General features: G+C 45.6%; 3 protein-coding genes across 3 annotated transcripts in view; 2 read left to right on the top strand and 1 right to left on the bottom strand.

The window, feature by feature from the left end:
* Window positions 1-154: 154 nt before the first annotated feature.
* Window positions 155-5,087, top strand: edf1 (endothelial differentiation-related factor 1). The gene is made up of 8 exons (XM_019890439.1): window positions 155-278; window positions 1,151-1,314; window positions 1,391-1,495; window positions 1,949-2,522; window positions 3,950-4,001; window positions 4,091-4,251; window positions 4,333-4,426; window positions 4,614-5,087. The coding sequence occupies exons 4-8, from the start codon at window positions 2,445-2,447 to the stop codon at window positions 4,673-4,675; spliced, it is 447 nt and encodes a 148-aa protein (XP_019745998.1). The 5' UTR covers window positions 155-278; window positions 1,151-1,314; window positions 1,391-1,495; window positions 1,949-2,444; the 3' UTR covers window positions 4,676-5,087.
* A 1,455-nt stretch (window positions 5,088-6,542) lies between these two features.
* tmem38b (transmembrane protein 38B) overlaps window positions 6,543-27,062 on the top strand; it is a 39,430-nt gene continuing 18,910 nt past the window's right edge. The window contains exon 1 of the mRNA XM_019890533.1: window positions 6,543-6,762. Within this exon, the coding sequence (XP_019746092.1) occupies window positions 6,696-6,762 (67 nt within the window). The 5' untranslated portion in view covers window positions 6,543-6,695. The remainder of the gene's footprint in view (window positions 6,763-27,062) is intronic.
* Window positions 7,222-21,964, bottom strand: prag1 (PEAK1 related, kinase-activating pseudokinase 1). Its single transcript, XM_019890501.1, has 7 exons — window positions 21,674-21,964; window positions 18,408-18,760; window positions 16,641-18,319; window positions 13,062-13,210; window positions 11,157-11,923; window positions 9,497-10,204; window positions 7,222-9,266 (listed from the first exon to the last, which is right to left on the bottom strand). Exons 2-7 carry the CDS (start codon window positions 18,681-18,683, stop codon window positions 8,850-8,852), a joined length of 3,996 nt encoding a protein of 1,331 aa, XP_019746060.1. The 5' UTR covers window positions 18,684-18,760; window positions 21,674-21,964; the 3' UTR covers window positions 7,222-8,849.

The following is a 27,062-nucleotide window of genomic DNA, read 5'->3' as shown; positions in this document are numbered from 1 at the left end:
TATACAAGGTAAATATGATCTTATTCTCATTTTAAGGTCTTTATTTGTATAAAGTATTTTAAAGTGTCAGTGATCAGCTTCAAAATAACGGGGCTTTTTTCTTTTTTTTTGCTGTTACTGTCATACAAGAAAACACACCTACAGTTTTTGTGTGTGACGTCAAATGTGCCGTTCTTCACATTTTTTTGCCACAAAAAACTTGTCTGGACGAAGACCTACTTCTGACTGTAAGGGAACGTCGTGGAGTCGTTGATTTATTGTAAATCCGATAGAACACGGTAAGTCTTAGTATTTTGGTTTTGTTTGTTTTACTTGAGCACACCGTTTTTAACTCGCTACGAACCACTGACAAAGTCAGAAATTACACCGCTTTGAAGTGAACCATTTGCGTTTCATACGCGATTTACTCTCCGGAATTTGCGTATATTCCGATTAACAGATCGTTCTTTCGAGCAGACGTGTGCTTTTCACTCCAGGCATTACAAAGTATCGAAGTTAAATCCGCGATGAGAAACGTCCACGGTTGCTGTAACATTGCGAACTAAACTGCCGTTAAAGTCGTTACGACAGAGCTAAATCTTGTCACCAGACAGCAACGTTACGGTAAAATAAATGTGATTTTCCAACAACTTTTGCAAGAAAGGCATCGGCAGCGTGGATAACATTGCCTAAGTGGAAAAATCAAATTTGTACGAGATACCTTCATTTAGTCACATGGAAGGACTAAATATTAGGAGTAGCTAACAGTTTCACCCATTGTAGTATATCACATTTTTTTTAAACTGTAGACTGTCATCTAAATGTGAATTTACTCGTACAGTGCCTACACACGTGCATAAAAGCAGTGATATGTCAAAAACAAAATGAAAAAGAATATGAGAATAATCGGGTACCGAGCCGAGAGCATGCAGTAGTCGATTGTACTTATTTAATGGTTCAGTGAGTTCAATTCAGTAAAATGTATTGCACATCGATAAATAAAACAATTGTACCCTAAATAAATATTTTTTAAAGATGTTCTTGAAGAGTAAATGCAGTTACATTTGTACTTATTAGGAAAAGAAAACGGAAGGGTACCCCCAAAAATTTACTTCACTGGAAGGACACGTACCACTCTTTAAAAATCCCTCTTCCTATCCAATAATGACAGGTTAACAGGGCATCGGGGTGTCAGGCAGCATGGCTAAGGTGGCCTTGAGAGCTGACGAAGCCCTGATGATGATGCAGGAACTTGACGACCGCCTCAAAGAGCAGATTGACAAACTGGAGCACATCCGCCTGGCTGCCGTTGAGCTCAAGGACAACTTGTCTGCAGTGAGCAAGCCGAACCAACAGCACTCGTACTTTGGGTGAATATTGTATGAAAAATGTGATATGATTTTGTGTGCAGGGCGACAGTGATCTTTCTCAGTCTCTGAGTGATCATGTGGAGTGGTTGAATCACTTGACAGAGCGCGTGGAGAGTCTGAACATGAACACGTCTGTTTTTGTTCAGGTGAGATCATAACAAACGTTGATACAACAGAAAGTCCACTCACGTGCTCATATTTCATATTCCTGAAACTATTCCTGTTTATTCTCTACATCTGTTTTGGCTGACTGGCTGATAAACCTATTGAAGATAGGCCTTCGCTTTGTGCTTGCTCAGCTATCTATACGTGAAACCTTTTACTAATGTCACTGCTCACAGGGGGCAGCGTAACTCCTATTATACAACAACAAAACTATGGCTCGTGAAAAATGCTGAGTGGCTACATCCAACACCAACGCCAAAAAGAAAGGCATGAACCTTGCCGCTCAAATACTTTTGGATGGGACTGTAACTGAGGAACCTACTATCTTCTGTTGAACTGACCGAGTGATGTGGAACAAAATCTCTGGACGACATTTAACGTGTGCTCGGCGGAGGTGATAATTCAGGCATAACTAATGACAGTTTCTTTGTCAGATGAACCCAAAGCCTCGTGTGTGGTCAGGGAGGCAGACCTCCAAACACTGCTACCGCCGGGGCCGTGCTCTCCTGGCCGACGACGCGCAGTCCGAGATATGTTGGTCGCCCATACGCACGCGAAGAAACAGCGATGCCGCCTCCGAGATGTCTTGTAACTGGTGACCTCTGACAAGGAAGGATATGACCTGAGAGACTTGTACTTTTGCCCACGCATCACTTTCTGAAACTGAAGTACTGGTTTATGCATGGATCTGCCACATCCAATATGGTAGATACTCTGACGTGTTTTACGGTTACCCTGCCTCTGCCTGACGTGACTCTTGTCCAACTCTCGTGGTGTCAATAAAGCTTTGTGAAGCATGCGTGGTGCTTGATAGTTTTAGAAGGACAACACGACGCGTGCGTGTGGTAGCCACAAATAGCAGCGAAAAAGTCGCCTTTTCCCCACGTTATTTTTATATTTTGAGCCTTCATACTCCACATAGCGAAGAAAATGGCGGAAAGCGACTGGGACACCGTGACTGTGTTGAGGAAGAAGGGGCCGAGCGGTGCTCAGGCCAAGTCCAAGCAGGTATCACGTCATTTCTATTCCGTTTTGGGTGGGTTAATTAGAGCACAGTCACATCTAAATCTTAATATACAAAGTTTAAAAAAAAAAGTCCATGAAATAGACATACGTCATCAATAGCGATCTCGTCAGTCGCCGAGCTAGCAGTTCTTCGCGGATATGACAATCACAACAAATAAAAACAACAGTCTTGTGAATATGTTTGTATGATATCAACGTTCGTAAATGTGAGGCGTGCACTTGGTGAGTGTACTAGTTTGACGTCCAGAATAAGCCAGTGCAACTAGTTACGCCGCTTTTGAAGCATGGCGACATTTGCTAACAAAACAAGACCAGCAACCAACACTGTCTCTGATGACACCAAGCCATTTTATATTCCGTTTTATTTTCTTCCCATTTTACACTGAAGCAAGAAAAAAAAAACTGATTTACAAACAGCGAAAATAAGCTTGGTGTTTTTGTATGGAGATGTTTTCTAAAATGATCGTTCATGAGTTGATGATCACTTTAACTCGTTAGCGTTAGCCAACACTATCTCCTCTAAATATATTCCTGCCATTGACGTTTTTGTTTATTTAGTTATGTATTAATTCGATAAAATGTGTTTGAATAAATTACAGCCAATATGTTGTTCATTGTTTGGATACAATTTTATTACGATTCATAACTGTTGTTAGCATTGTTGTCACTATTTTGTATAATTTTCGATTTTTTTTCAAACAATGTAACATTTTATTCAAAACTATTTTTATTCATTTATATTTTTTTAATGATTACCACAAACCTATTTCAGTTTTTAATCATAATTTGCTGTTATGTTGCCATTCTTAACATTTCTATTTTATTCATTTTAAGTCCTTATTTATCAATCATATTTTTTCAAATTTTCTTTGCACTTTTATTAAAACGTGTATTACTATTTCAAATTTTTATAAATAAAAATATTTCTGCTATTTTGTATCTTGGTGAAAATGTGTCATTTTTATTATTTCTGTCATTTCTAATTATAATTCTCTATTTATTTTAATTATGAAAGAGTTTTCTTTATTTGTATTTTATTGCACTTCATTAACCCCTTTGTCACAGCTCTTTTAACTGTAGTATCTCTGTCATGAATTTCGACCACCTTTTAAAAATATTTTCATCCCAGTTCTAGAATAGCCTATGTCTGTTGCTAATTGTTTTTATTTCAGTTTTTAATCATTTCATTAGGTTGGGGGAAAAATCATTTCAGTTAACAACAAAAACAAAACATTTGTACTTGTTTGTTTTTATCTGTCCTACTTGAAGTAATGATTAGCTATTAAGATGTGTATTGAGTCCAAAGGCCATATTACGACTCATTGGACATGTCGTCGTCATAAAAAAAAAAGGATGCAATAAAAACTGATATCTTCTAAGCATTCATTTTTGAAATTCCTCTGCTGAAGGCGATCACTTCTGCTCAGAGACGCGGCGAGGACGTGGAGACCACCAAGAAATGTAACTAACCTCGCCGATGAAAATGCAGCGTGTCATAAAAGCGTTGCCCCGGTAACCGTCGCCGCGGTTTGCTGCGCTCTGATTTCCAGGGGCCGCGGGGCAGAACAAACAGCACCTGGTCAGCAAGAACACGGCCAAACTGGATCGCGAGACGGAAGAGCTGCACCACGACAGGGTCTCCTTGGAGGTGGGCAAGGTCATCCAGAAGGGTCGCCAGGAGAAAGGATTCACCCAGAAGGACCTCGCCACTGTGAGGGCGCCATGCAAAATGCATGACTACACTTGCTTCAGTTGGTCACGATAACCCATTCTTGGGTCTCTCTGTGCGCAGAAAATCAATGAGAAACCGCAAGTGATCGCCGACTACGAGAGCGGGAAAGCCATCCCCAGCAACCAGGTCATGGGGAAGATCGAGAGAGCCATCGGTAACGACCGCCTGGGCTTGGCAAGGGACACAATTTCAAAAGGGTTCATCACTAGTTTGACCGTGCTTGATCGTACTTTTTTGGGGGGAGGCCGCGGAGGGTGCTTTTGAAACATGTATTTTGTTCAGGATTTTTATTTCTTGCGATGTGTGACGTGAGGTGTCTGTTTGTGATATTTATGCAACAGGCTTAAAGCTGCGCGGGAAGGACATTGGTCTACCTCTGGAGCCAAAATCCAAGGCGAAATGAAGGCAAAGCCTCGAAATCAGCCCATCCTCAGGACCCCGACCCCCTTCACCCACTTCCCCCGTCTCCCCGGGCTGATCGGTCCAGCGTTCCCGCTGAGGAACTGACTGGGCACTTCACATCACGGGCTGCGCACGGATGTGACCAAACAACACAAGACAAGGTGTCCCTAAAAGCGCGAAAGCTTCTGCTTTTCGGTTCTTTTGCTTCCACTTACCCTGGCGTGCAGATGACTACGATGATGATGAAATGCGCTGAGGTCAAGCAGTCGCCAGCATGCTTACGGCCAAATGTGCTTGACCATGGCATCTTTTTAAACTCACTTAGCGACAGTTGACATGGATGTCACTAACAATCAAAAGCCTTTCTGATGCTCTGCTAAGTTTTCATTGCAAATAAACGTTGAAAATTCACATTTTGGGGTGCTCTCTTTTTTTGCGTAATGGATACAACCATAAATATGCCTCTATGATTTTATTAGAATTTTACTTTCAAAGCTACCCTGTCCAATGAAGCGTATGTACTGTAACCCAATTTGTTCCCACAAATGATCACGTTTTGAAAAATAAATGTTTGGTTTTCTTACTCTTTTTTTCAATCAAGACAAATTAAGTGAAAAGTTCCACGTTTTTGTATTTTTTGCAACGTTCGGAGTTGATGAATGTATAAGATGTTTTTAAATTACTATGTTTTCATTTGCAGCATATTTTGCAGTTGTATGCATTCTGTGGAATTAATATACTTGCCAGATACCAACTTTAAAGTTATTTTCCACTTTTGAAAAACTAATTTTAAGAAATATCAAAATGTAGGCATGTGCGTTTGTTTCTTTACATACAGTTTGGGGGCATTAGAAAAAAAAACACATTTCAGATACACACTTTCCATACTTGAAGAAAAATTATGTTTTTTTTTTTAAGGAAGACAAATATGTCCCAAAATTAGTTTGATTTCCAAAGCAATGTGTAATTGAGGATTTTTGCCACAAGGTGGCACTACATCACCAAACATCACACCTAACTGCATATGAATGAGCACCAGTCGCGCATCAGTCAACTTGGGAAACGTGCACGACGTCGTATTCTGTCCACAAGTTTGTGGACAGCGACAGAACGGAAGACTGTCTCGAGTAAAGAAATAGCAAAGCAGTCGTTTTCCGCAAGTTATTTGGAGAGGGACGCTGCGCTCCGAGTGGTCATGTATCTCCATGGCAACTTACACAGTTGGTTGTAAGGCGAATACGTTGGAGAGACAGGGTGGCTCCGACACAGGACTCCTCTGTTTGCTTTGGCCCCAGGACCCAAACAACCGAAACGCACACCTGTTATTCTTTATTTGCCTCACACTGTAAAAACAACAATTGTACTGTGCATAAATATTGTCACTTCATAGCCTGAATATATATTTATACACCCGCGAATCATCCATCTTGAACACCTCTTATCCTGAACTGGGTGGCGGGTGCTGAAGCCTAGCCCAGCTGACTCCGGTCCGAAAGGCAGACCACACTCACATCCACACCGTCACCGAGTAGGAACCGAAACTGGGGAATCGAGTTGTACTCTTACTTCTTAGTAATAATAATAATAAATATTATTGACTAGGAGTGCCCAACCAGTCGATCGTGGTCGACAGGTTAGTCGTTGGATTGCTTCCAAGTCGACCGCGAGGTGAGAAGGGAGTGCGTCTGTGTGCGTGTTATTAATATTATATTTTTTTTTTGTTAGTGTTTACTGCACCCTGAGCATCCCTTCAGTTTAACTCGAACAAAAAAGCAGGGTACAAAAAATAAAATCAAATAAGAGTCCAGCGGCTCATGACCTGTATCACAGGAAGTTATTAGCGGTCAGCTGTCTGCGATTGCAGCTAGCAATCAGAGCCGTTGAGATGCATTTTTTTTTTTTTTTTGTGTTTATTCTCATTCAAAGTTTGATTTTCAATTCACCAATGGCATTGTCAAAGAATTGGAATCCGGAGCGCCAGGAGAAGCATTTTAAAACGGTCCACGCGAAGCACGATCGTGATGTTTCTGGATTTGACACGCTACGAAAGGTGCGTCGCAGCCTCCGTGTGTCAAATCTCCGAGAAAGGTAGGCAGTGCATTCCTTTTCACAAACTCGCAAGCGTTTGTATCTAATTTATTTTAATGTCTCGTTCACGTTCGGGTCCTTTTTGCACGTGCGGTTTTGAATTGTATGTCGCTACTTTATTTTACTTGTGTTGAACGTAATTATTGCTTCCTTGTCATTGCTGGTATGTAGTCCATTTAGCATTGAAGATAATACTTGTGACTCTTACTACCTCTGGTACGTGCAGTTGTGCTTTTGATTTGTTCAGGTTGTCGCTTACCATTGTTGCTCTGGTTACCTTCCATGACCTTTGCTGTATGAACTTTTCATGCAGCGTTTCTGTGAAATGAATGAAAAATATATGTGTATACGTATGTGTATATATAAGTAAACAGTATATTTTGGGGAAAAAGTTGTAAACAATATGGGGCACTTTTTTTTTTTGCTGCCAACCACTTTCATTCAGCAACGATGAATATGTTTGAACTGAGAAAATAAATCCAGTTTATAGGTAGACACACACACACACACAGCACAGAGTCAAAAGATGTTTCAAAACACGAACTGTAAATTCAGCCTTTAACCTCTCGCTCACCAATCACTTTATTAGGAATCAAGTTTGCTACCAGAAAAAAAAAACATGGCTGCCATGAATAAAAACTTCCAGTGATGACAACAGACGACATAAATATGACTTTGAACTGCTGCTCATTCTCATGGCTTTTTTTTTCTTTTTTTTAAGACCTGCTTGGGTTCTTTCACAATCTAATGTACAAAACTAAATGGGTGTTATTGTGAAAATCCAGTTCCACAAAAAGAAAAAAAAAGCATACGAGGAACAGAAGGCACAGCGTCAACACAATTAAGGAAGAACGAGTAATCAGCCAAGTCAATGTCATCGGGACAGTACAGCAGATCGTTCAAACAAAACATGATAAGGATGCTTTGTTTTTCATTCTAACATAAGGTTCCATTTTCTCGATGACACAGCAGTCCTCAAAAACAATGTGCCAACTAATACTTGAAATACAGCATGGAATACAGCGTCAACCATGACGAATCGTAACCAACGTGACTGTTACGACTGTTTCATTCCAAGAAGTTTTAGAGCCACTCTAAAAAGAAAAAAAAAATCAATCACTGCATAATTTTACAAGCAAAAAGTAGGATATATTTGAGATGGAGTCTTTCTACGAATATATATATATATTTTTTGCTGGATATTAAGTTGCCGAATTTGAAGATTAGCTATAGCTTTCCAAGAATAGTCGTATAGTCATCCCAAAAATAGTATATTGTCAGATAAAAAGCATTCTTGCCTTGATAAAAAACATAATTTAAGAGATGTTGACTATATAAAGGCCAATATTTGAGGGAGAATTTTTTTTAAAATACTTGCTATACTTGAACTACACTATTTTCAAGTTAAAAAAATGAATTGATTTTTTTAAAAGTAATTTTATGAGGAAAAAGTCACACATGATGATCTTCTAGAATTTTACACGAATAAAATTCAACACTGAGGGGGAAAAAAAGCTAAAGCTATAAATTATATTGAAGCGAATGGAGAAGCTCCATTTCGTCAGGCCGTAACCCCGTCTCAAGAAAAGCAGTGCTCTGTCACCATCTTGTGGTATATGTAAGGCAGTTATAAATATTGTTGGGGGGGGGTGTTATTTACTCTCATATTTTTGCTACTGAAAGCAGGGCTCCCTCCCTATCCACTGTGAATTACAAGTTCTGTCTCATAAGATTCCAACTTCAGAATGGAAGTGTCATTTTCTTTTCTTTTTAGTTTGGCCGTAATACTCCTCAGTGGTTCCCGCCATTTCGGTTTGGAAAAAGAGCGGCAGGATAAAAGTTCCCAAATGGACGGTCGGTAAAACTAACGAGGGAGTTGCGTTCACAGTGTCTCCTTTTGAGGAAGTAGAAAAGCACCACACAATCTGGATATTTGCCACACTTCAAGACAAATGTCATTGGGACGCACTGCAGATTTTTTTTCAAAAGTTAACACAAGCAGGGACCGAGGACAGAACCTTGGGAGACTCCACTTTGGGACAGCACATGACGTCCTCAGTCAGGGTCCACAAAGTACCTGCGCGACGTCACTTTAGTGAGTAGAGCAGCTCGGCGGTGTGACAAAGCGCCAGCGGATGCGCCGAGGAGAAGTACTGGCAGCACAGCCAGTCCTCCAATTCGGCGTTGCGCTCGGGCTCCAGCGACCGCTCGGCAAACTTCATCATGAGCAGTGCCCGCTTCACGTCCAGCCAGTTGAGGAGGCCCTCGTGCCGGGCGCCGTCCGGCTCGCGCCTCTCCCACTGCTGATCCATCAGGTCCTTCCGGGGCCCCCACAGGAGGCTCTGCAGGACGCGCTTGGCGTCCTGGATGTGGATGCGCTTGATGGGGTCCGGTTGGAGCAGGAGGCGAGCCAGCCTCTGGAGGCCGGCCGAGTACAGCGACACGGCCGGGATGGCCGGCAAGTCCTCGCAGCGGTAGTCCTGCTCCTTCAAGGCCGGACTCACCTCCAAAAGGGAAAAAAAACACGAGATTCAAATCAGAATTGTACAACTTTATTTTTCCGGACTACAAACTGCAAATTTTTTTCGCTAACTTTTGACCCCTGCGGCTTTCAGTGTGACACAGTTGAAATCGTGGCTCGAACAAAGTTGTGCATTTTGGAGAAGTCATTCTTTGAGGATAATGTCGTCCATTTCCGAAGCAAAAAATGTCGTTATGTTCCCGAAGAGCTCACCTCAAAGGGGTTCGGTTGGTGGAGGAGCTCGTAGATCAGGATGCCCGTCTGGAACTCGTCAAATTTGCGATACTGCGCGGCGGACACGATCTCCGGCGCCAGTCGGGCGTGGTCCCGCTTGACGCGGGGATCGGCGCTCGTGGACGCGGCGTCCTCGGCGGAGCGCCGCTTGGCCTTGGCGAAGTTGCTGATAAGCAGGCGAGGGAGGTGACGCTGACTAAAAGCGCCGCTCGTCTCGCTCTGCTGAGGGGCCTGCGATGCGGACGGCGTTGGGGAGTGAGGCACCAGGAGGAGGTTCTCCAGGCACAGGTGGCGGTGCGTCACGCCGTGTTCCTTCAAGTGCTCCAGGCCGTGGCACAGCTGCAGCAGCAGGAAGCAGACGCGCCGCTCGTAAACCTCCGGCTGGCTTTTGTGGAAGGCCTCAAACTCGTGAGCGAAGTCGGCCGCCGTCTGCCGGGGGATCTCGGGCGCGATGACCACCACCTGTTCGCGCTCCGCCTGCTGGCCGCGGGGCTTGGGCGAGGACGCGAGCGACACCGCCGCCGCCGCCGATGCCGACGCCCGATCGGAGGGCAGCATGCTCGGAGGGACGCACGCCAGGAAGTGGCCGCAGTCCTGCTGGAGGTTGAAGTGCGCGGGCATACTCTGCTGCACCGACAGGCCGTACAGGTGGCCCTGCTTGGCCTCCGCCGACGGACTCTTGCAGATCTGGCGAGGCGGGAAGAGGAGGAGCAGGCAGTGAGAGAAGGAAGATGAAACGAACGGTGGAGGGGAGCCAAGACGACGCGCAAGAAAGGAATTCTTTTTAGCAAGCTTTCAAGGTCAATGCCCAATGAGTTCCCGTTCAAGCGAAATCAATGCTGTTGATGCATCGATGAACATGATCCGATCAAGCAAGTGGATTTTTTTTTCCCCCTTCCCAATCTGCTCGGAAAACAGTCAAGAATGCCAATTAAAAAAGTTAAACCTGTTCAATGTTTTCAATCGCAAATCCTTCATCCAAGCCACGGACGGACTTGAGCTTTTAGCCATCGCGGAAGGACTGAATCCTGCAACCTAAAAAAACTACAAAGCCCAAAAGTGCATTTCGAAAAGTTAGCTCAAGGACCGAATAGCAGATGTCTGTCAAAGATTATCCTGTGTGATTATCTCGTGTGGGACTTGGTAAGAGTGTTTTTTTTCCCCCCCTCCCTAATCAAAACTTTGATATTTTCATGAGTGGTCCAACACAAGAGTTTGGTCGAGGCACGGCCTCAAGATTGGCGGCACCAATTCTGAAAACATCTTCTTAGCAAGCAAGCGGTAGTAAGACATGAGGGGCTGGACTATGATTTGAGGTCTTTCAGGATTTATCTGATTGTAAATTCCACCGGAAGATGAATGAGCGAGCCGACAGGCATCCGGGCCGCAGCTTCAAATCCTGTACAAAGAGCCACTAACGACCGAGTACACGCCCCTCTTCCACTTGTGTTTACTTTGGAGCCGTGTTGTGCGCCCTAGTGGCACCGACCCATCTGAAGTCCTGGAACAAACAAAACCCGTGCCCGATTATAATCTGCTGACCATTCTTAACCTGAAAATCAACCCCAGCGAAGCTCAGGTTCGCCTAAATTGCCCTCACCCCAAAGACAAAAAAACAAATCGTGTATTTGCGCATTACCTTCACGGCGTAGGAGTTGCCGGGATCGGAAGCGCAGGCGGCGGAATAGTAGACGGCGTCACCCGCGTTGCAACTGGGCTTGTTGGACGTGAGCCTGAACAATGACCAGTTGCTCTCCTCGAACCTCAGCCGGTTTCTCTGCGAGCCCACGAAGCGCTCCTCGCATTTGAGAGCCAAGCGCCGCAGGGACTCGGCGTACAAGCCGCCCAGCTTGGAGTAAACGCCCTCCCGGCTGTCCATGTTGCTCAGGAGGGTCTGCAGCTGCAAACTGGAGCCCAGGTTGGATGTCGGCCCCGTTTCGGAGCCCGAAAAGGGGGCGCTGAGCTGAGGGGAGGAGGAGCAGGTGATGCTACTGCGGCAGTGGACGCCTAAACGACCGTGACCCTTAAAAGGCTCGTCCAAAGTCCGGGATCTGGAGGGTCGGCCGAGTGGCACGTGACAGCGCTCCAGAGACTCATTGGAGGAGAAAATGGATCTCTGGTCGACTGGACTGGACGGTAAACTGGCCCGGCAGCTCGAGTCGTTGGGTCTGCACACGTTGTTTTCCGAGCCGCTGAACGGCAGGCGTGGATAGGCCCGGACAAAGGCTTTGGAAGCGGCGCTGTCGGGGGCGGACACGGTGCGGCTGACCGTCTTCTTCTCCGGCAGCGGAGGCGGCTGGTTGGCCGTGATGCTAAAAGTGGGCGGGCGCGGAGAACCGGGCGACGACGCCGCCGGACTTCTCAGGAACGGGGAGGAGCAGGACAACCGCGATCCGTCTCGATGGCCTGAGGAGAGACGGGAGATTGCGCTTTCAGTCGAGCGTCCGTCGGATCCGGATGTCCGCTTTCCACAGATTTTACTTTTCTTCCGACAAATCTCAGTTCCGATTTCCTTACCTCTTGCCTGTAACAAAACTGGAAACTTCCACAGTGCGGGACTCCTACCGAAATTCCAAACGCCGTCTTCCGTCCACGCTCGAGACATCGGCGAATCGAGACTACGCGGTGACTTTTAGTGCCGGAGGAGTCAGATACTGAGATAATTGTGCGCCGCGGCTCCAGTAACTGCGAGGAGGATGTAGCCGATCCCTTTTCCCCTCCCCCTCCCTCCGTTATCAGACTCCATAATTATCTCTTCAAACAACGCTGAAAGCCAGGAAGTCACAGCAATTGCAAGAGACTTTTTTTCCATCCCCAAAAAACATAAGCGACACGCTGCTTCTTCCCGGTCGCAGGTCTTTGGCGAGGTACTAAAAATGGTTTCTGCGCGGCGGGTCTCAGTCACAACATCGAGTGAAAGAGGAAGAGATAAGATGACAGACAGCCGCAATAAAACCTTGGGAGTTCTTCGACTTGTCTGCTTTGCAGGTTTACTCTGGACAAAGTGCATCAGTGTAGTCAAACGGCAGCAACACTTCTCCATTCGCGTATCAAGACCGAGCTAACTACTTTTCGTATACGGTGTCCGCCCATCGAGGTAAACACAAAGTTGGAAGCAAACACCGGTGGAAAATATCGAAATTAAAGTGGAACTCAAAATCAAGTTTTCTTACTTAAGCCTGCAAAGTATTTATTCTACAAAATATGTCAAATTAAAAAAAAAAAAAAAAAAAAAAGGAAATACGCATCTACTTGCCTACGGGCGCGGCAATATTTTTGTAATTACAGGTTCGAGAGTTGCTCGAATCTGACATCTCTCAGCCGGTCGCCGGCCTTAGCGGCTTGTGGCTAACAGACGAGCCGCCTCGGGCGTTCGGCCAGGGCGGCCGCTTGGCCGAGCCGCAAGTGTCCTACTTTTCAAAAGGCAGTATCAAGAAAAAGTGACTCTTCAGGGGCGGCTCACCGAGCACTACCTGCTTCTTCGACTAGTAATCGGTCCCTGCTGAGCGGGGAAAAAAAGCGGCATTCGATCAAAGCCACTCACCCGCGGCGTCAGCAGTCAGACTGTCGGTGGAGGCGGACGGGAAGCCGGCGCTGCCGAGGTCTCGAGGGGACGTGGCGGGACTCTCCAGTGAGCCGAGCTGGGCCAAGCGGTTCAGCTCCATGTTGCTGCCGCTCAAGTGGCCGGACACTCTGTGGTTGGAGACAAATAAAGAGAGCGGTCAAACATTGCGTCGTTGCGTATCGTCGCCGTTTTGGGAAAAACACGTATGGCCATTTTTGTCTTTTTTTTTTTTTTTAAACCAATTTTTATATTAACCCTTTCAGGGGGCAGCGATTACTACAGTGGACAGCTTATCAGGTTACAGGGTGCGTATCGTCCGACTTCTCACCGCCGCTTCTGAAAACGCCGCACGCGCCGACTTTCCAATCAAGGCAGCCGATTAAACTGAGTGACGGCCCCCCCACTTGTCTAATCAGTGGCGCTAATGGCTGGAGCCCACAGCCTTCTATCTCACTCGCTCCTCACTTGCCTCCGTTACAAAACCGACTCATGCCTCCATTCATCTCATGGCCTTCATGCCTTCAATCCTGCCATAAATCGGCGAACGACTAGCAGAGACTTGCCCGTGCACGTCTATGGACAAATATGTCTCCCAAACACGACATTTTCTTTGCGGAAAGAATGTCGGAACGCCGCCCGGTTAGCCGTGGGAGGGCGAACATGGCCCTACGATATATTCCGCAGGCACCATTGAGTTTTTTTCATGACACCTACTTGATGTCATGGAAAAATAACACAACAATTAACGGTTCCAAGTAAGCATACGGAAGTTTGAGAAAGGTTGAGTTTGAAAAATGATGACAGATAAACAAGCTAGTGTCGATAAACCATAAAAAAAAAAAAAAGAAAAAAAAAAGACAATTTCCAAAGCCCACAAACGAAAAGGCACGACACCAAATCGCACAATTAGGCAGGATGTTATTCCCGCTTATTTTTGGGATGCCCGCTTTGAGCCCAAACGGCACTTGATGGCCATCCTAATTGCACATTTCCTCTTCACACATCCCAACACTTCCTTTGCTATAAACAGACGCCACGCAAGCTTGTCATTTGCAATTCCGTGACCGCACTCACCCGCTTTTTACAGCGTACACCAGCGTCCAGCGGGAAATGACACATTGCTTACTTTGCCCTGCGCAACAGTGTCAAGATATGAACGGAAGACGATTATGATATGAAAGTGCGCTACCACACTAAAGCGTGACAAAAGAAAGAGGCGTGTGTGTGTGCGTGCGTGTGTGTGACGTTGTTAGGGCCTGATCTTGAATATGACACATTTTATGGGATTGGGAGCAAGGTGGAGCTTGGAAAGATTTGGGGCTGACTCACACACCGTGACGCAACAGCTCGGGAGAAGCTTTGATAAAAGATCATCAGTAAGAGTTGCAGCAGAAAAAAAAAAGCTTGATGACAAACGATACAAAGTCAGGAGCCTTCGACTGTTGAGGATCCACTGTTCTTGCTTTTAGAGTCGGTTTTGAAAAAGCCAAACAATAAGTCAAGGGAGCTTAAACTTAAGATTGTGGTGTGGTGAAAATCTGCATGTTCAAACTGAAATTTAGCTGACTTTTTTTCTGTCCTCTGTCCATAGAATTCTTACTTTTATGAGCCTTTTGTGAAGCCCAATCAACCGATTTGCTAAAACGACCCCCCCGCCGCCTTTCCATCTCTTATGCTGGATTCCAGTGAAGCGTGTACAGATGTGGCTCACGCTCGGACCGGTGAAGCCTTCAGCCGCAATTCAAACAAAGCTTCCTACCTCATCGTGAAGAGTCCAGGCTGGCAGGCTCCGCCCACTCAAAATAAACCACACGCTTCAGGATCAGCCGGGTGGCTCTCTAAAGACCCCGCCTAAGATGTAACCTAAACCCGGCACCGCCCGGGTCCGAGCTGGATATGAAGCTCCCAAATTAAGCGCTCCTGTAATGGTGAGCGCTCACATGGCGAGTGACGAACGCCTGATCTATTAATTCTACTTCAATTTATGGGACACTGTCACTGGTGGAGAGGGACAGTTTGGGCGTTGCCCCAGGCAACAAGCTGTTCAGTAGAGGCCCCTCCTTTTGGCTACCTCCAGCTGACTTGCACGAGAAGCCTTTTACGATATTGGACACCTTCAGACAGAGCGCATGTACCACCCCCGCCCCCCCCCCCCACACCCCCGCAGACGACTTTTAGCGTGAAGCAACGGCAAAAGCCAAGCTAGAAATGACAACAACAAAAAAAGTGAATTTTTTTACAGCGTAATCTTATCATAGCCCCGCGTGCGGAACCATCTGTGGCTCTTAAATGATTCAACGCGTCCTCATGCGTCATAGGGCACATGCAAACGCATCAACTCGTTGGGTCATGACCTCAAAAAAATCCTCAAAGAAAAACTGAAAAGGCACAACCAACAAAGGGTTGATGATAAGGCCAGCGTCCCGCTTTTGAACACCATTTACGTGTGGTTTTACAGTTCAAAGAAATGCTTGTCGCAGAAGCGGTGTAGTAAATATTCAAGGGTGGAAACGATATTGCTGTTTTTTTTGTTTGCCGCCAGTAAAAGTACAGTGAAATCGTGCATGGGTGAATTTGCGTACTGGTGGATTTTTGTGGAGAGGCTCTCCTCCGTGATTCGCCGAAAACTCACCTTTTCAGTGCTTTTGGTCGGTGCTGAGGCCATAGCAATGTCTAACGCGATCATTCGGAACAGTCTTGGTAGCGAGAGAAAGCGTTTACGATTTGGAACTGCTACTGTATTCCGCTGCTAAAGTTACAACCGTTTATCATTGACTCCTCTTTTCTATCGCGCTGCAGTCCAAACAAAGGTCTGCATTTAAGAGCGCGTTCATTCCAATCTTAAAAAACTCACATTACAAGCATGAATGGAACAAGCGGTGCATTGGGGAGGGACGCGCTAACTGCCTGAATGAAGACGAAAGAACGCTGCACAGTGAGTGTGGCGCCAACACTTTCGCACATCCTATCAGTGAGCGAAGTGTATTTACGCTGTCAGGAACAAGTGCCTGCCACGAGTGCTAAATGATGTCGGATGCGCAAAGAAAGCCAAGCGGTGCCTTTCAATGCGAATGCACATTCACAGGTAGAAACAGTGCAGGACGGGAATGTCAATTTGCGTTCTGAATAGGACGGTTTATGTTGGGCTGCATTTGTCTCACTGCAAGTTTCAAGTACAGTCGGATGTCATTCATTGAAGGGGTGTCCAATTTCGAACCGAGATTGATTCTCTGACAATGACTATACTTGAAGACCCGATTTTTGGCTGATCTTGGGTAAATGCTGGAAGATTGATTCCCTGACTTTTAAGTCGACTCTCGGAACTGCCGCGATTTTACCAGTCAAGTCAACACGGTCCAAAACTCCCAATAGGAACCGAGAACCCGAATGCATATATTTTGTTCACATCGTAGAAATTTTGGGTGCAATGGCTTGTCAATGGGGTAACTGAAACACTGGAAACATTTTACCATCAGTGAACGGACTCCTTCCGTACCACTTCTGCAGTCAAACAGCTACGTGTAGCGTCCAATAGAATGTTGAAAGGTTCATTCTTACCTGTGCTGTTTCTTGGGTGGCGGCGGTGGAGGTGCTTGATTGGCCTCATGGCTGGCCGATCCCTGCCTCCCCGCTGCCAGAAGCGCCGTTGAGCTCTCGTGCTGCTTGGCCGGCATGCTCCCGCTCCGCTTGGCCTCCTCCACTGTGACGGCACCCTCGCCGTCCCCCTGACAGGCACCATTGTTGGTCAGGGGCGGGGGGACCGTGCCTGGCTCTGTCATCGGAGGGGGGCTGCTCGAGGCCTTGTTGCAGACTCTGGACTCCTTCCAAACAGCAGCGCCATTGACCGGGCCTGTCACACGAGATGTTGTCTGGGGATTAGTAGTCAGCGTCTTCTTTTCAGCCTCTTTCCGCTCTCCCTCCTCCTCCTCCACTTCCTCGTCAATACGACAGTTCCAGGTGGAGCTTTGGTGGTGGTGCTTGGGCCAGCGCTCGGATGCTGCCGGGCTGTGGTTTTCCGGCTGGCTCTTGAAGTGCCCTTCTTTGGCGGAGACCAGGAAAAGCATGGAGAGCTCGGGGAGGGCAACGGGAGACGATAAGGACGGAGAGAGGCTCGATGTGCTCAGTCTGGAAAGGTCTGGAAGGGGAACGGGCGAAGAGATGGATGGTGAGAGGCTGGAGGTGCCCAGTTTGGGGGACCGGGTGGTCCTTTTTGGTGGAATGGGAGGGCTGGATTGTGGCCTGGGGTGGAGCAAGGGAACGAGGCTGGGCTCTGTAACCAAGGAGGGGGCACTGCGGCTGGGGCTGGGCCAGCGGAAGGCGGTGCTGCTGGGGTCCTTGCGTGCCGTGGGGCTAAAGTGGCACCGTGTGCTGATGGCTGAATCGGGGCTGCTCAGGTAAAACGTCCTGTTGTTCTCCTCCGTGTGAGCAGCCATCACAGTGATGGTTGTCCGCTGGCCTTCTTCCGAGAGTTCAGAGTTGTCGGTCTGGTCTGGGGAAGCCAAACGGGTTTGCGCCCCGTTAGCCTGCGGCCTGCGCTTTTTCTTGGTGCTCTCTGCGTAGATGGGCTCCGAGTCTGGACCACTGGGGGAACTAAGAACCGAGTTGCCCGTCACTTGTGGGCTTTGAGGGCTTCCAACAGAACCCTCAGTTGCAGGCAGTGAATCTGTGCTGCTACCAAAGGAGGAAGAGGAGGAGTCTAATGGGCTGTTTTGTTTGGACAGGACAGGAGGAGAGCGGATGGATGGCTGACTGGGATTTAGAGTGTCCAGAGATAAGGCTGAGGTTAAGGGACTGGCAGAAGTGCTAGATGTCTTAGCGGTTACCACAGAAGTACTCCTATAGGTGATGCCATTGTTATATGATTTGGCAGGACTGGTCGGGCCAATATCTGCAGGAAAAGGTTTCTCCATGGAATTCTGACACAAAAAATTAGCTCTCTTCACTGCACTACTGGACTTACAAGGGCTAATGGTGGGAGAGGCGCTACTATTCTGCTGCCAACAGGTGTCTTCATTGACATTGTGAGGACATTTACCTTCATCTTGGGTGACCAACATGTTGCTAATGATCATGGAGTCTTTGGACAATGAAGAAAAGCAAAAGTCTGTCTTGGCGTCCGGACTTTTAAGAGTTGAATCTCGAAGGCTCTTATTACAGTTACTACTGTCAATATAAAGGGAGGATAGATCCATAATCTTTTTCAGGCCCAAACGCTCCACTGGGCTCTTTGTGTTCTTCTGTCAAACACACACGCACAAAAAAAAAAAAAAATGGTCAAGGAAGACAAATCTAAAGTATGACAGACACGCAGTTCAAGAAAGTCACCTGCTCTATGTTCATGTTGACATCAGCCATCGAGTCGCCAGCGTCCAAGCTCATCATGGTGGGCTTGACGGCGATGGTGGGTTTGCTGTAGGGTGAAGGTGCCGTCACTGCCTCGTCGTCGTCATCGCCTCCGCCCTTCAGACACGCGGCGGCGGCAGAGGCGGGCGCGGCGCCTGCCGGGCGGCCTGCGGTCTTGTGCGCGCTGAGCTGGTGGAAGCAGTTCTTGCAGGAGCCGGGTTTCCACACGTGTTCTGCAAAGTCGCTGCACACTGACATCTTCGGCTTCGCTTGATCAGCGGAAGGTCAGAAGTGGCGGTGGGGCCTTGCGGCACGGGCGGGAGGCGCTCTCATGGCTGCCGAGGTTGTGGTGGATCAGGAGGACGGGGGGAAAAGGCATCGGTTTGAAATCAGCTGGTATATTTTGCTCAACATATGTCCTACATCTTCGGAGCAACACAGCTATTATTGGGGCAAAGCAACAAGGTGCTAATTTTGCTTTATGATGGTGATATAGAGGTATGATGTCACATCAAAGTCAGTTATTCGGTCTTGCAAATGTATTTTTATTTTTATATTCATGAAGCAGTTTTGTCTGATGCAATATACGAGTGACTGTGTACGCTTTTACCTGAAAACGGATACAAATTATTTTGCTATTGTAGCAAATTAAATACATTGAAATTTGAAATATTGCAGTATAACATTTCACGTATATTTTTTTATAAACCAACAAAAGAAATGCCAATAATGTACGACAGCAATATTTTTGGGTTAACTAATGATGTATTTAATCATTCTATCATATCAAAATGTAACTGAAAAGGAATCAACAGATGTGTATTACATATAAAAAGAAGGAAACACGTTTTCAGAGAAAAAAGTCAAATATAAATGTACACTAGATCAGAAATCATATCATGCATAGTTCCCCGTGTTTGGTCGCCATGGTTACCAGGATTTTGTGAAAACAACTCAAATTTTGTGGCGAACTGGGACGACGGGATAAAAAAACAAACCCATTCAATTTGGTGCGGATCCAGGAGAACTCAATGGGAACTCAATTTGTCTCATGACAAAAAAAAAAAATCTGCAAATGCAGGAGGAGAGTATTTATGAGGTGTGTACAATTTGGTGCCCGGTGTCACTATAACTGGAATCTGCTATTGGAGATGAAAACGATCCATCATCTCGGCTTCCCTTGGCTACGGTTGAACTTCCAATGTAAAAACAGCAACAAGGGAGCCTGATCGCAGTCATCCATTAGGATATAAATGTCATCTGCGGATGTAACATAAGAAGTGCTGGCATTTCTTGTTCCCGTGGCCTTCGAAATTAGAGGCCACAGGCTGTCTGTTGCAGCAAAAAAATAAAAAAAATAGAGCAGGCAAAAGAGAGAGGCTTGTTGTGAATCCTGGTGACATAAAAGCCCTGCCGGGTCATTGGCAGCCCCCGACATGCTGCAAGAAGACGGACGAGCCTCAAACATCCCGGAGGTCGGAATGTAAGGAATGTCAAAAAGGCGCAAGTCTCACCAGGGTGAATCTCACACCCTGGAAAAAAAAAAAAAAACTCCTCTCCTCCTCCTCTTCTAAACACATTCAAGAGTCAGAGCACATGTGCGAGCGTCCTTGCACAAACAAAGCCCCCCCCCCCCTTCCTCCTGTTGAACAGGAGCGACAGCGACAGGATCAACACTACTTCACAAGGATCATTTGTTGCCCGGCATCTCTCTTTATTTTTCCTCACCCCGTTTTAATGACCTCTCAACAAGGTGCTGCAATGACACACAAGCCTTATTAGAGCAGCTCTCAAAAACACTCGCAAACCTGTTCCAGAATGCAAGAAGGATATCCCGAAGCCTACAGGGAGAGAAGCACAATTGTGTGGACTCGGGAAGGAGGCGACTTCCTGCTGGTTTTGAACAAAATAATTAATTCATGTTTACATTTGACTTTTTTTTTTCGCCTGACTCACTTGAAGTTTGTTTAGTTTTGTGTTTATGACGACAGCGAGAGCCTCGCCTATCAACCTAGCGCAATCCAGTCCAAACCGAACGCTGACTGTGTAGAAGGAGCTCACATTTGGGTTTGGCATTCCTTTGGTTGTGGTTTTTGAAGTGGTTTCACTGTCTTCTGCTTTTCCGCTGTCAGTTGAGTTTGATTTAGCGATCGTTGACATGACAACAACGTTAAACATGACAAGAACATCTTTCACCTTTCTGTTTTGAATCATCGGAGAACACCTTTTGCCTAGTCTGCCCTTTTGCCTCCAAACAAAAACTCCTGCTATGTCCCTATTTGGGTCATTCCGATGTCCGCCGACATGTTCAGGGAAGTTTGTTTGACGACAGCTAGACCCCACTGTCTACATTCCCCAGGCCTCCTCAAGCTCAAGGTCCAATATTTCTCACTTCCTCTTATGAAAAAAAAAAAAGCTGTAAAAGTTCAGTCACACGACAATGTCCAAAGTAACAAACATGATTGTGTTAAGACGTCACCAGGAGGCCATCGTGCTTGCCAGAATGTTGACAGATGGCGTTGGAAGATACTTGACAATGTGACATCGCTAACTAGTGGCCTGGCATGTTAATTACAGCGTTTTCAGTCATTTTTGCAAGTCTGTGCAAACAGGTTTCGCTGTGAATATGTCATCTGCACGTACATTTTTTCACAATTGAAAAAATGTCAGAGTAAACAGATAATCGCTCAATAGCATGTCGGTGGATTCTCAGCTTCACACATCAAACAATGTGTTTCAACTGAAAACAAATCAAATCTGTGTTGCTTTGAGTGCTTATTAAAATGGAAATATTCGAAAAACGCTTCTAATAGGAACCTTTTTAAAAATCATTTAAATGACCACATTACAATGTGTTATTAATGGCTAATATGTCCAGCACAGCTGTCTTATACTCGGAAGAAGCTTATTCAGACATTTTTGTTGGATGAGCCCACCCCCGTTTTAAAGTGCAACACAATTCCGTTTGAATGGAGCGCGTACGCAAGTCGAATTAGCCTTTTGTCTTTTTTCAAAAAGTAAGCAAAATACCTATGTGACGTCATCCACAAACGATCAAAAAAGTGTTGACGACGCGAGTACAACTTCAACCATTACAAAAAACAGAACAAACAACGCCACACGCGTGGGGCTTTGAACGTGTTTTCATATCGATTAAGACACTTGAGTGACTCTAAACGAGGTGTACACATTGCGTGTTTTATTGACGAATTATTAGCTACATTAGCAAGAAATGACCGGAAGCTTACCTGCTCGGACTTTCTGTTTTTGCCTGGCAACAAGAAATCAACCCAAAAAAAAAAAAAAAAACCCTCAAAACTAGACCAGGGAATAAAAGTCGTCCGTTCGAAACTCTCCCGAGTCCCGGTGCTGTGAGCACTACTATATCCGTCTTCTGCCTTGTTGACTAATCCCCGAAGGCGACAGGTTCTTAAGGCGGTGGGCTGCTTTGCTCGTTGGTGTGCTTGCAGACGTGCACGTTGCTGCCGTTTGGTTGAATGACTGTGAATGAATGTGAGTGTGCGCTGTGCAGAGGTGCAGCACGAATCCTCTGCAGCAGCTTGGAGGGGGGGGGGGGGGGGGGGGGGGGGGGGGGGGGGAGCCCCACAGCAGCCATCCAGTCTGACCACTCGTGGCTTTTTTATTACCTCCACCAAGGAGGAGGTTTTTTTTCTTTTTAACTACACTTTCATCCGTGTTTATTTGGTGACACACAAACCCCAAAAACTTGCGTGCGCTCCGTTGTGTCCTTGCTAAGGCTGTTGCCCTAATCGCTCCCATGTGGATGCTTTCAATGAATAATATACCACACATGACAAGCAGTTAAAATAAAAAAAGTGTTTTGATGTGGCGTTTAGCTGGATGTATATGGAAGGGTTTTTGAAGCCACTTCCGCCCCCCTTTAGACCTCCCTTATGCTTTGAATGTCCTGGGCCCGGTTGGACTCTTGCATAGTCTACAAAAGTACCTGCGCTTGAAAATACAGCGCAAAGTCTTTGCAGCTGTCACATGGCATGCAGCCTATCAATAAATCACTAGTCGTACAACACTTACTTGAATGAAGTGAACATGGCATGCTGGAGGCAAGCCAGGATCATGAAACATCTCCGAGAACTGTGAAGATTTTCCTGTCCCCGTTTCCCGGCCTGCAGCTCTGCATTACAATCGGATAAACGCGCAGCGATAAGTCAGCTCGGAATGGTTTTGCGTCGCGTGGAAAGACAGATTTTTACAAGCATTTTATGTATATATTTTTTACTGCAGTTGTCGCTTGTTTTTTTTAAATAATAGAATGAATTATTAAATAGACATTCACCTCAAATTGAATCTGGCGAGGAGTAGATAGAGGGTTTTAATGCAAGCGGCAACTAATTGACTTGTAATGATGGCAGCCATTATGGAGATCACATAGACCCTTGCCCTATCTCCACTCCGGTGGACAAGGCCAGAGAATTCCCATTGGAGCAACTTAATCAAGACGATTATAATTTTATTTATAGCTTGCAGCCGGCAGATTAACTCCCGTGCGTACGTCCTCGACGGTTTGTGTGTGTGTTTATCTCGGAAATTGAGAGTGCAGTCAAATGCTGCGTCCTCCATCTCGGTGTTCCTGGTAATCCTTTTTGTCCGAGCCGTTGCAACCTTGACTGTCTCGATTCTCCCGGGGAGCCCTCATTTGCATTTCGGCAGTGGAGGATTTCCTGTTTTGCCCGTAAACGCGCTTAAGTGCAGATGAAATTGGAGACGTCTTCAAGGATTTGTACACGTGAATTGTGTCTGCTTCGTGGTCGTCTTTCGATAATTACAGTCTGATGTATCAAAAGCGAATGTTTTCACTCACCAGATAGTAAAAACGCAAATCATCAGTCATGCGCGCTACAAAGTCATAGACATGCCCAGGCAAATGTGCAGAATTTGCGTTTTATAACATTTTAAACTTCACTCTGTCGTGACCATGTGCTAGAATGTCATTTCGAGGTGCGGCTTCATCGAGCCGCGTCACACGGCGTTTTGACCTCTCACCCAACGACCAAGCAAGGAAGGTCGCAGACTTTTGTCAGGGTTAATTAACAAAGCAGCTATTGTGCTTTTTTTTTTTTTTTTTTTCAGTCCACTTCACCGTGTTGCTTGCCATCAAGCACAGAAGGACTCGTTAAAATAAATAAATAGCAACATGAAGCATCTTGACCTGACAGCAAAAGGTTGTTTGCTTGTTGAGTGTCATCAGACGGCCGTTCAAAGCGCGCGATGTGCATCCTGGGCGTCTCGTTGGGGTGTCACACTTGATTTCCACGTTTCAATTTTGTCATGTTTTCAGGCTCCAAAACACCTCAAATGATCATTTTTGTTTTTAGTGAGTGGTATTTTCTTTCCTTCTGTATTTATGACTTCATAAAATGACTTAATTCATATATATTTTTTCCATTTTTACTGTCATAAAATTACACATTTGTTCCTGGTTTTAAGGCCGTCGTAAAAAGGATGCCTTTATTGTCATGTAATATGACTTTATTCTCTATAAACTGTGGACTCTTCCTCGTAACATTGCGGTTTTATCCCCTAAAAATCGTGCTTTTTTTTTTTTTTTTTTGCTCTGCATACTACGACTTCTCGTAAAAATTCAAATTTTAGTCTCTTAATGGCTGACTTGAAAATGATAAATGTTCCATTGTAAAATTGTAATGCATTTTTTTTTTTTAATCAACTGATTTTTCTTCTCGTGGTAAATTCCCCCCCAAAAAAAGAAAAGCACTTTTTCATGAAAACACTCCGATTCAGTCATGCTGACTTCTTTTTGATAAATTCTGACATACTCAATTTTAAGAGTTTTTCTGATGACGATTGTGTGTGTGTGTGTGTGTGTGTGTGTGTGTGTGTGTGTGTGTGTGTGTGTGTGTGTGTGTGTGTATGCTTGCTTGTTTCCAAATGAAAGCACAGACCAACGTGTGCTTTCGTTTTTTTTTCCTGCTACAAAGGCGCGCACGCCCCGCCTCCCTGGGGACTTTCTTCCCCGCAGGTTGACTCTTACAAAGTAATATGAAGGTGAAGCCCCTCTGCCCCCTTAAAGCAACCCCCTCCCTCCCCCCTCATGTAACCGTAGCCCTCTGAGAGCCAGACAGCAGCTCGACCGACCCACCTTAAATCCACCTTCACAAATCCCTTCCTGTCATTCCGAGGTTGCCATGGCCGCACCTCGCAATGCACAAACAACACGCACACAAACCCACCCAATTATTTATTTCTTAATTTTTTTTCCCTATCGCCCCACCGCGTGTCGGATGACGATATTTCTCTCAGCCTCCATTGTCGCATTCCCGTAGCTGTCCGGACAAGCTCAGATGATGAAAGACACACCAAGGAATGCATTTCAACAATATGTCGGCCACTTCCATTGTTTAATCCACTAATGTAATAAGACAATCCATGAAAATTTTATCAAGCGTTTTTGGCCACTTGCGTTTTCTTGTAAGACCAAATTGTCTTCGGGATATCAATTTAACACTTGAATATCAGAATGGAGGGAAACAAAGTTGACCTGACGACCACGTTCATTGGTCATTTTTCGCCTTCCAAGGTAGAGGTCGAGCCGTTATCGAGGCAGGTATGCCAAGCCCCTTTGACACTGCTTGGAAAGGATGGCTTTTTTTTCCCTGCTTTGTCCTTGCTGCTGTTCTGTCTTTAATGACGCAGAATGGCGCAACCGTGTCGAGGTGGCAATTGAAAACTTTCTGGGCTCGTATCAGACCCGGATCTGAGGTGGAATGACGCTTCATTGTAAAGCTTCTTTTACAAAGTTCACCGGCAATAAAACCACGAGAGCGCTATGAACGTTTACGAAAAGTGCACACAACTGCGGCAATGTTCCACCTTTGCCGGGTTCTGTGTGAAAGGCAAATGCAAAATGTACTTCCAAGTACTCGATGTGTTCTTCCAGTGAAGGCAAAGGTGAGCAAATTATGTGGAGACTGTGACCAGCTGCCCATGTTGTGATTGGCTGCTTTTTTGGGGGGGGGGGGCAATGCCCTCATCGAGCCGTTGGTCCGACCAGCCACTTGCTGCTCTGCCCGGCTACTTGACCCACATAAACACAAACACGAGTGTTCACACATGCACGCACACGCTGGCGGCCATCTGCCAGCTGCATTAGCAGCCTTCAGATGTCCGGGTCACACCAGGTCTCAGCTATCGTAGCAACGGCGGCGGGGGGTGTCAGTCAGTGTCTTGTTTGTATTTAACACAAAACGATGGAACTAAAACATAATACAGTAAATAATGATTCAATGGTTGAGATTTACTCATGAAGCACGACTACAAGGATTTATGGAAAGCAGAAGTCGAGATGAGTGCGGTGACCTTGGGCTTTCACTTCCGCTATAGCCACAGGTTCAAAGGCTCTCGTCGGCTCTTGGGCGGATAATAACGACTTGCTTCTGCAAGTTAAACAGCGTGAACACGAGTGCGGAGTGTGCATGCGTCCACCTGTGTGGATTTTAGACGATGAAACCAAGATATCGTCGTGTGAAGCCAAAATGAACAATAGCTGCCTTAATTAGTCCTGCAAGCGGATACAGTCAGTTGTTCAATTACGAAGGAGGGAGGGAGGGGGGTATCAGAGGATCCCAGACAAAGCCCCCCTCACATGTGCCGCCCGAGGCTGTATAGAACGCATAAGAAGCAGCAGTGTGTGAATCACACTTGTTTCCCAGACACTCTTCGTCACCCCACCCTACCCCCACCCGACTTGTTTTTTTACCTTCTCCACAGCCCTCAGATGACCTCACGTAGGTCAACTTACGATAAAGTGAACTTCATAAACACTTCACCTTGACTGTTTGGAGCGGCAACAGAGTGCAAAACTATGTTAATGGGCTCAGTGGTACTGGCTCCCACTTGCTAACACAGACAGCGTCTGTCTTGCCTTCGGGTAACAAGACAATGGAGAATTGGAGTCTACCGGTCCGATTTTTAGAAGAGCATGTTTAACTGAAATTGGATAGAAACGGATAACAGAATTCTACAGCATGAAAACGCAAACAAACACTATTGACAAAATATTTTTTTTTATTTGTAATTTGAAAATTGGTGCTTTTTAGTGTTTTTTTTTTAATTATGAGATCAAAAACATTTTCATAGCAATCTTTAAAAAAAAAAAAAAAAGATGTTTTCCATTAAAATGATGAAATGTCAAACAAGTGTATTCTGAAAAAGTGTTGGTCGACTTTAAAGCGTTTATTTAAGTAACAGCTACTGGCATTTGTAGTTTTAGCTGTTGAATGAAAATTATGGAAGCAAAAGTTGATATTTCATCTTAAAATTCAAAAATTGCCAGTAATGGTTTAACCATTTCCATGTTTCCCACATTAAAACAAAAAAAACTTCTATTGTGCAGCGTTGCATACCGGATTTATTCCTATGCTATTGTAAGCCCGGCGTCCCGGTTTTGCATTCTGATTCTACTTCATTCTGAAAAAGTCTTCGATGAATAATTAACAGAAAGCTTCCTCCACCCTGAACAAGCAAATCATACCTTTCTGCTGCAACTGAAAGGATATCTTTTTTTTTCCCCCAGGCAAACACACACACAAAAAAAGACCAAACGAAAGTGTTTTCACTCCTGTTTTTTTTTTTTTCCGAAAG

This window comes from Hippocampus comes, unplaced genomic scaffold (assembly GCF_001891065.2).
Source record: "Hippocampus comes isolate QL1 unplaced genomic scaffold, H_comes_QL1_v1.1 scaffold241, whole genome shotgun sequence".
NCBI classification, from domain to species: Eukaryota; Metazoa; Chordata; class Actinopteri; order Syngnathiformes; family Syngnathidae; genus Hippocampus; species Hippocampus comes.
Note: the sequence above shows the minus strand (reverse complement) of the source record. Positions and strands in the feature narration are given on the sequence as shown.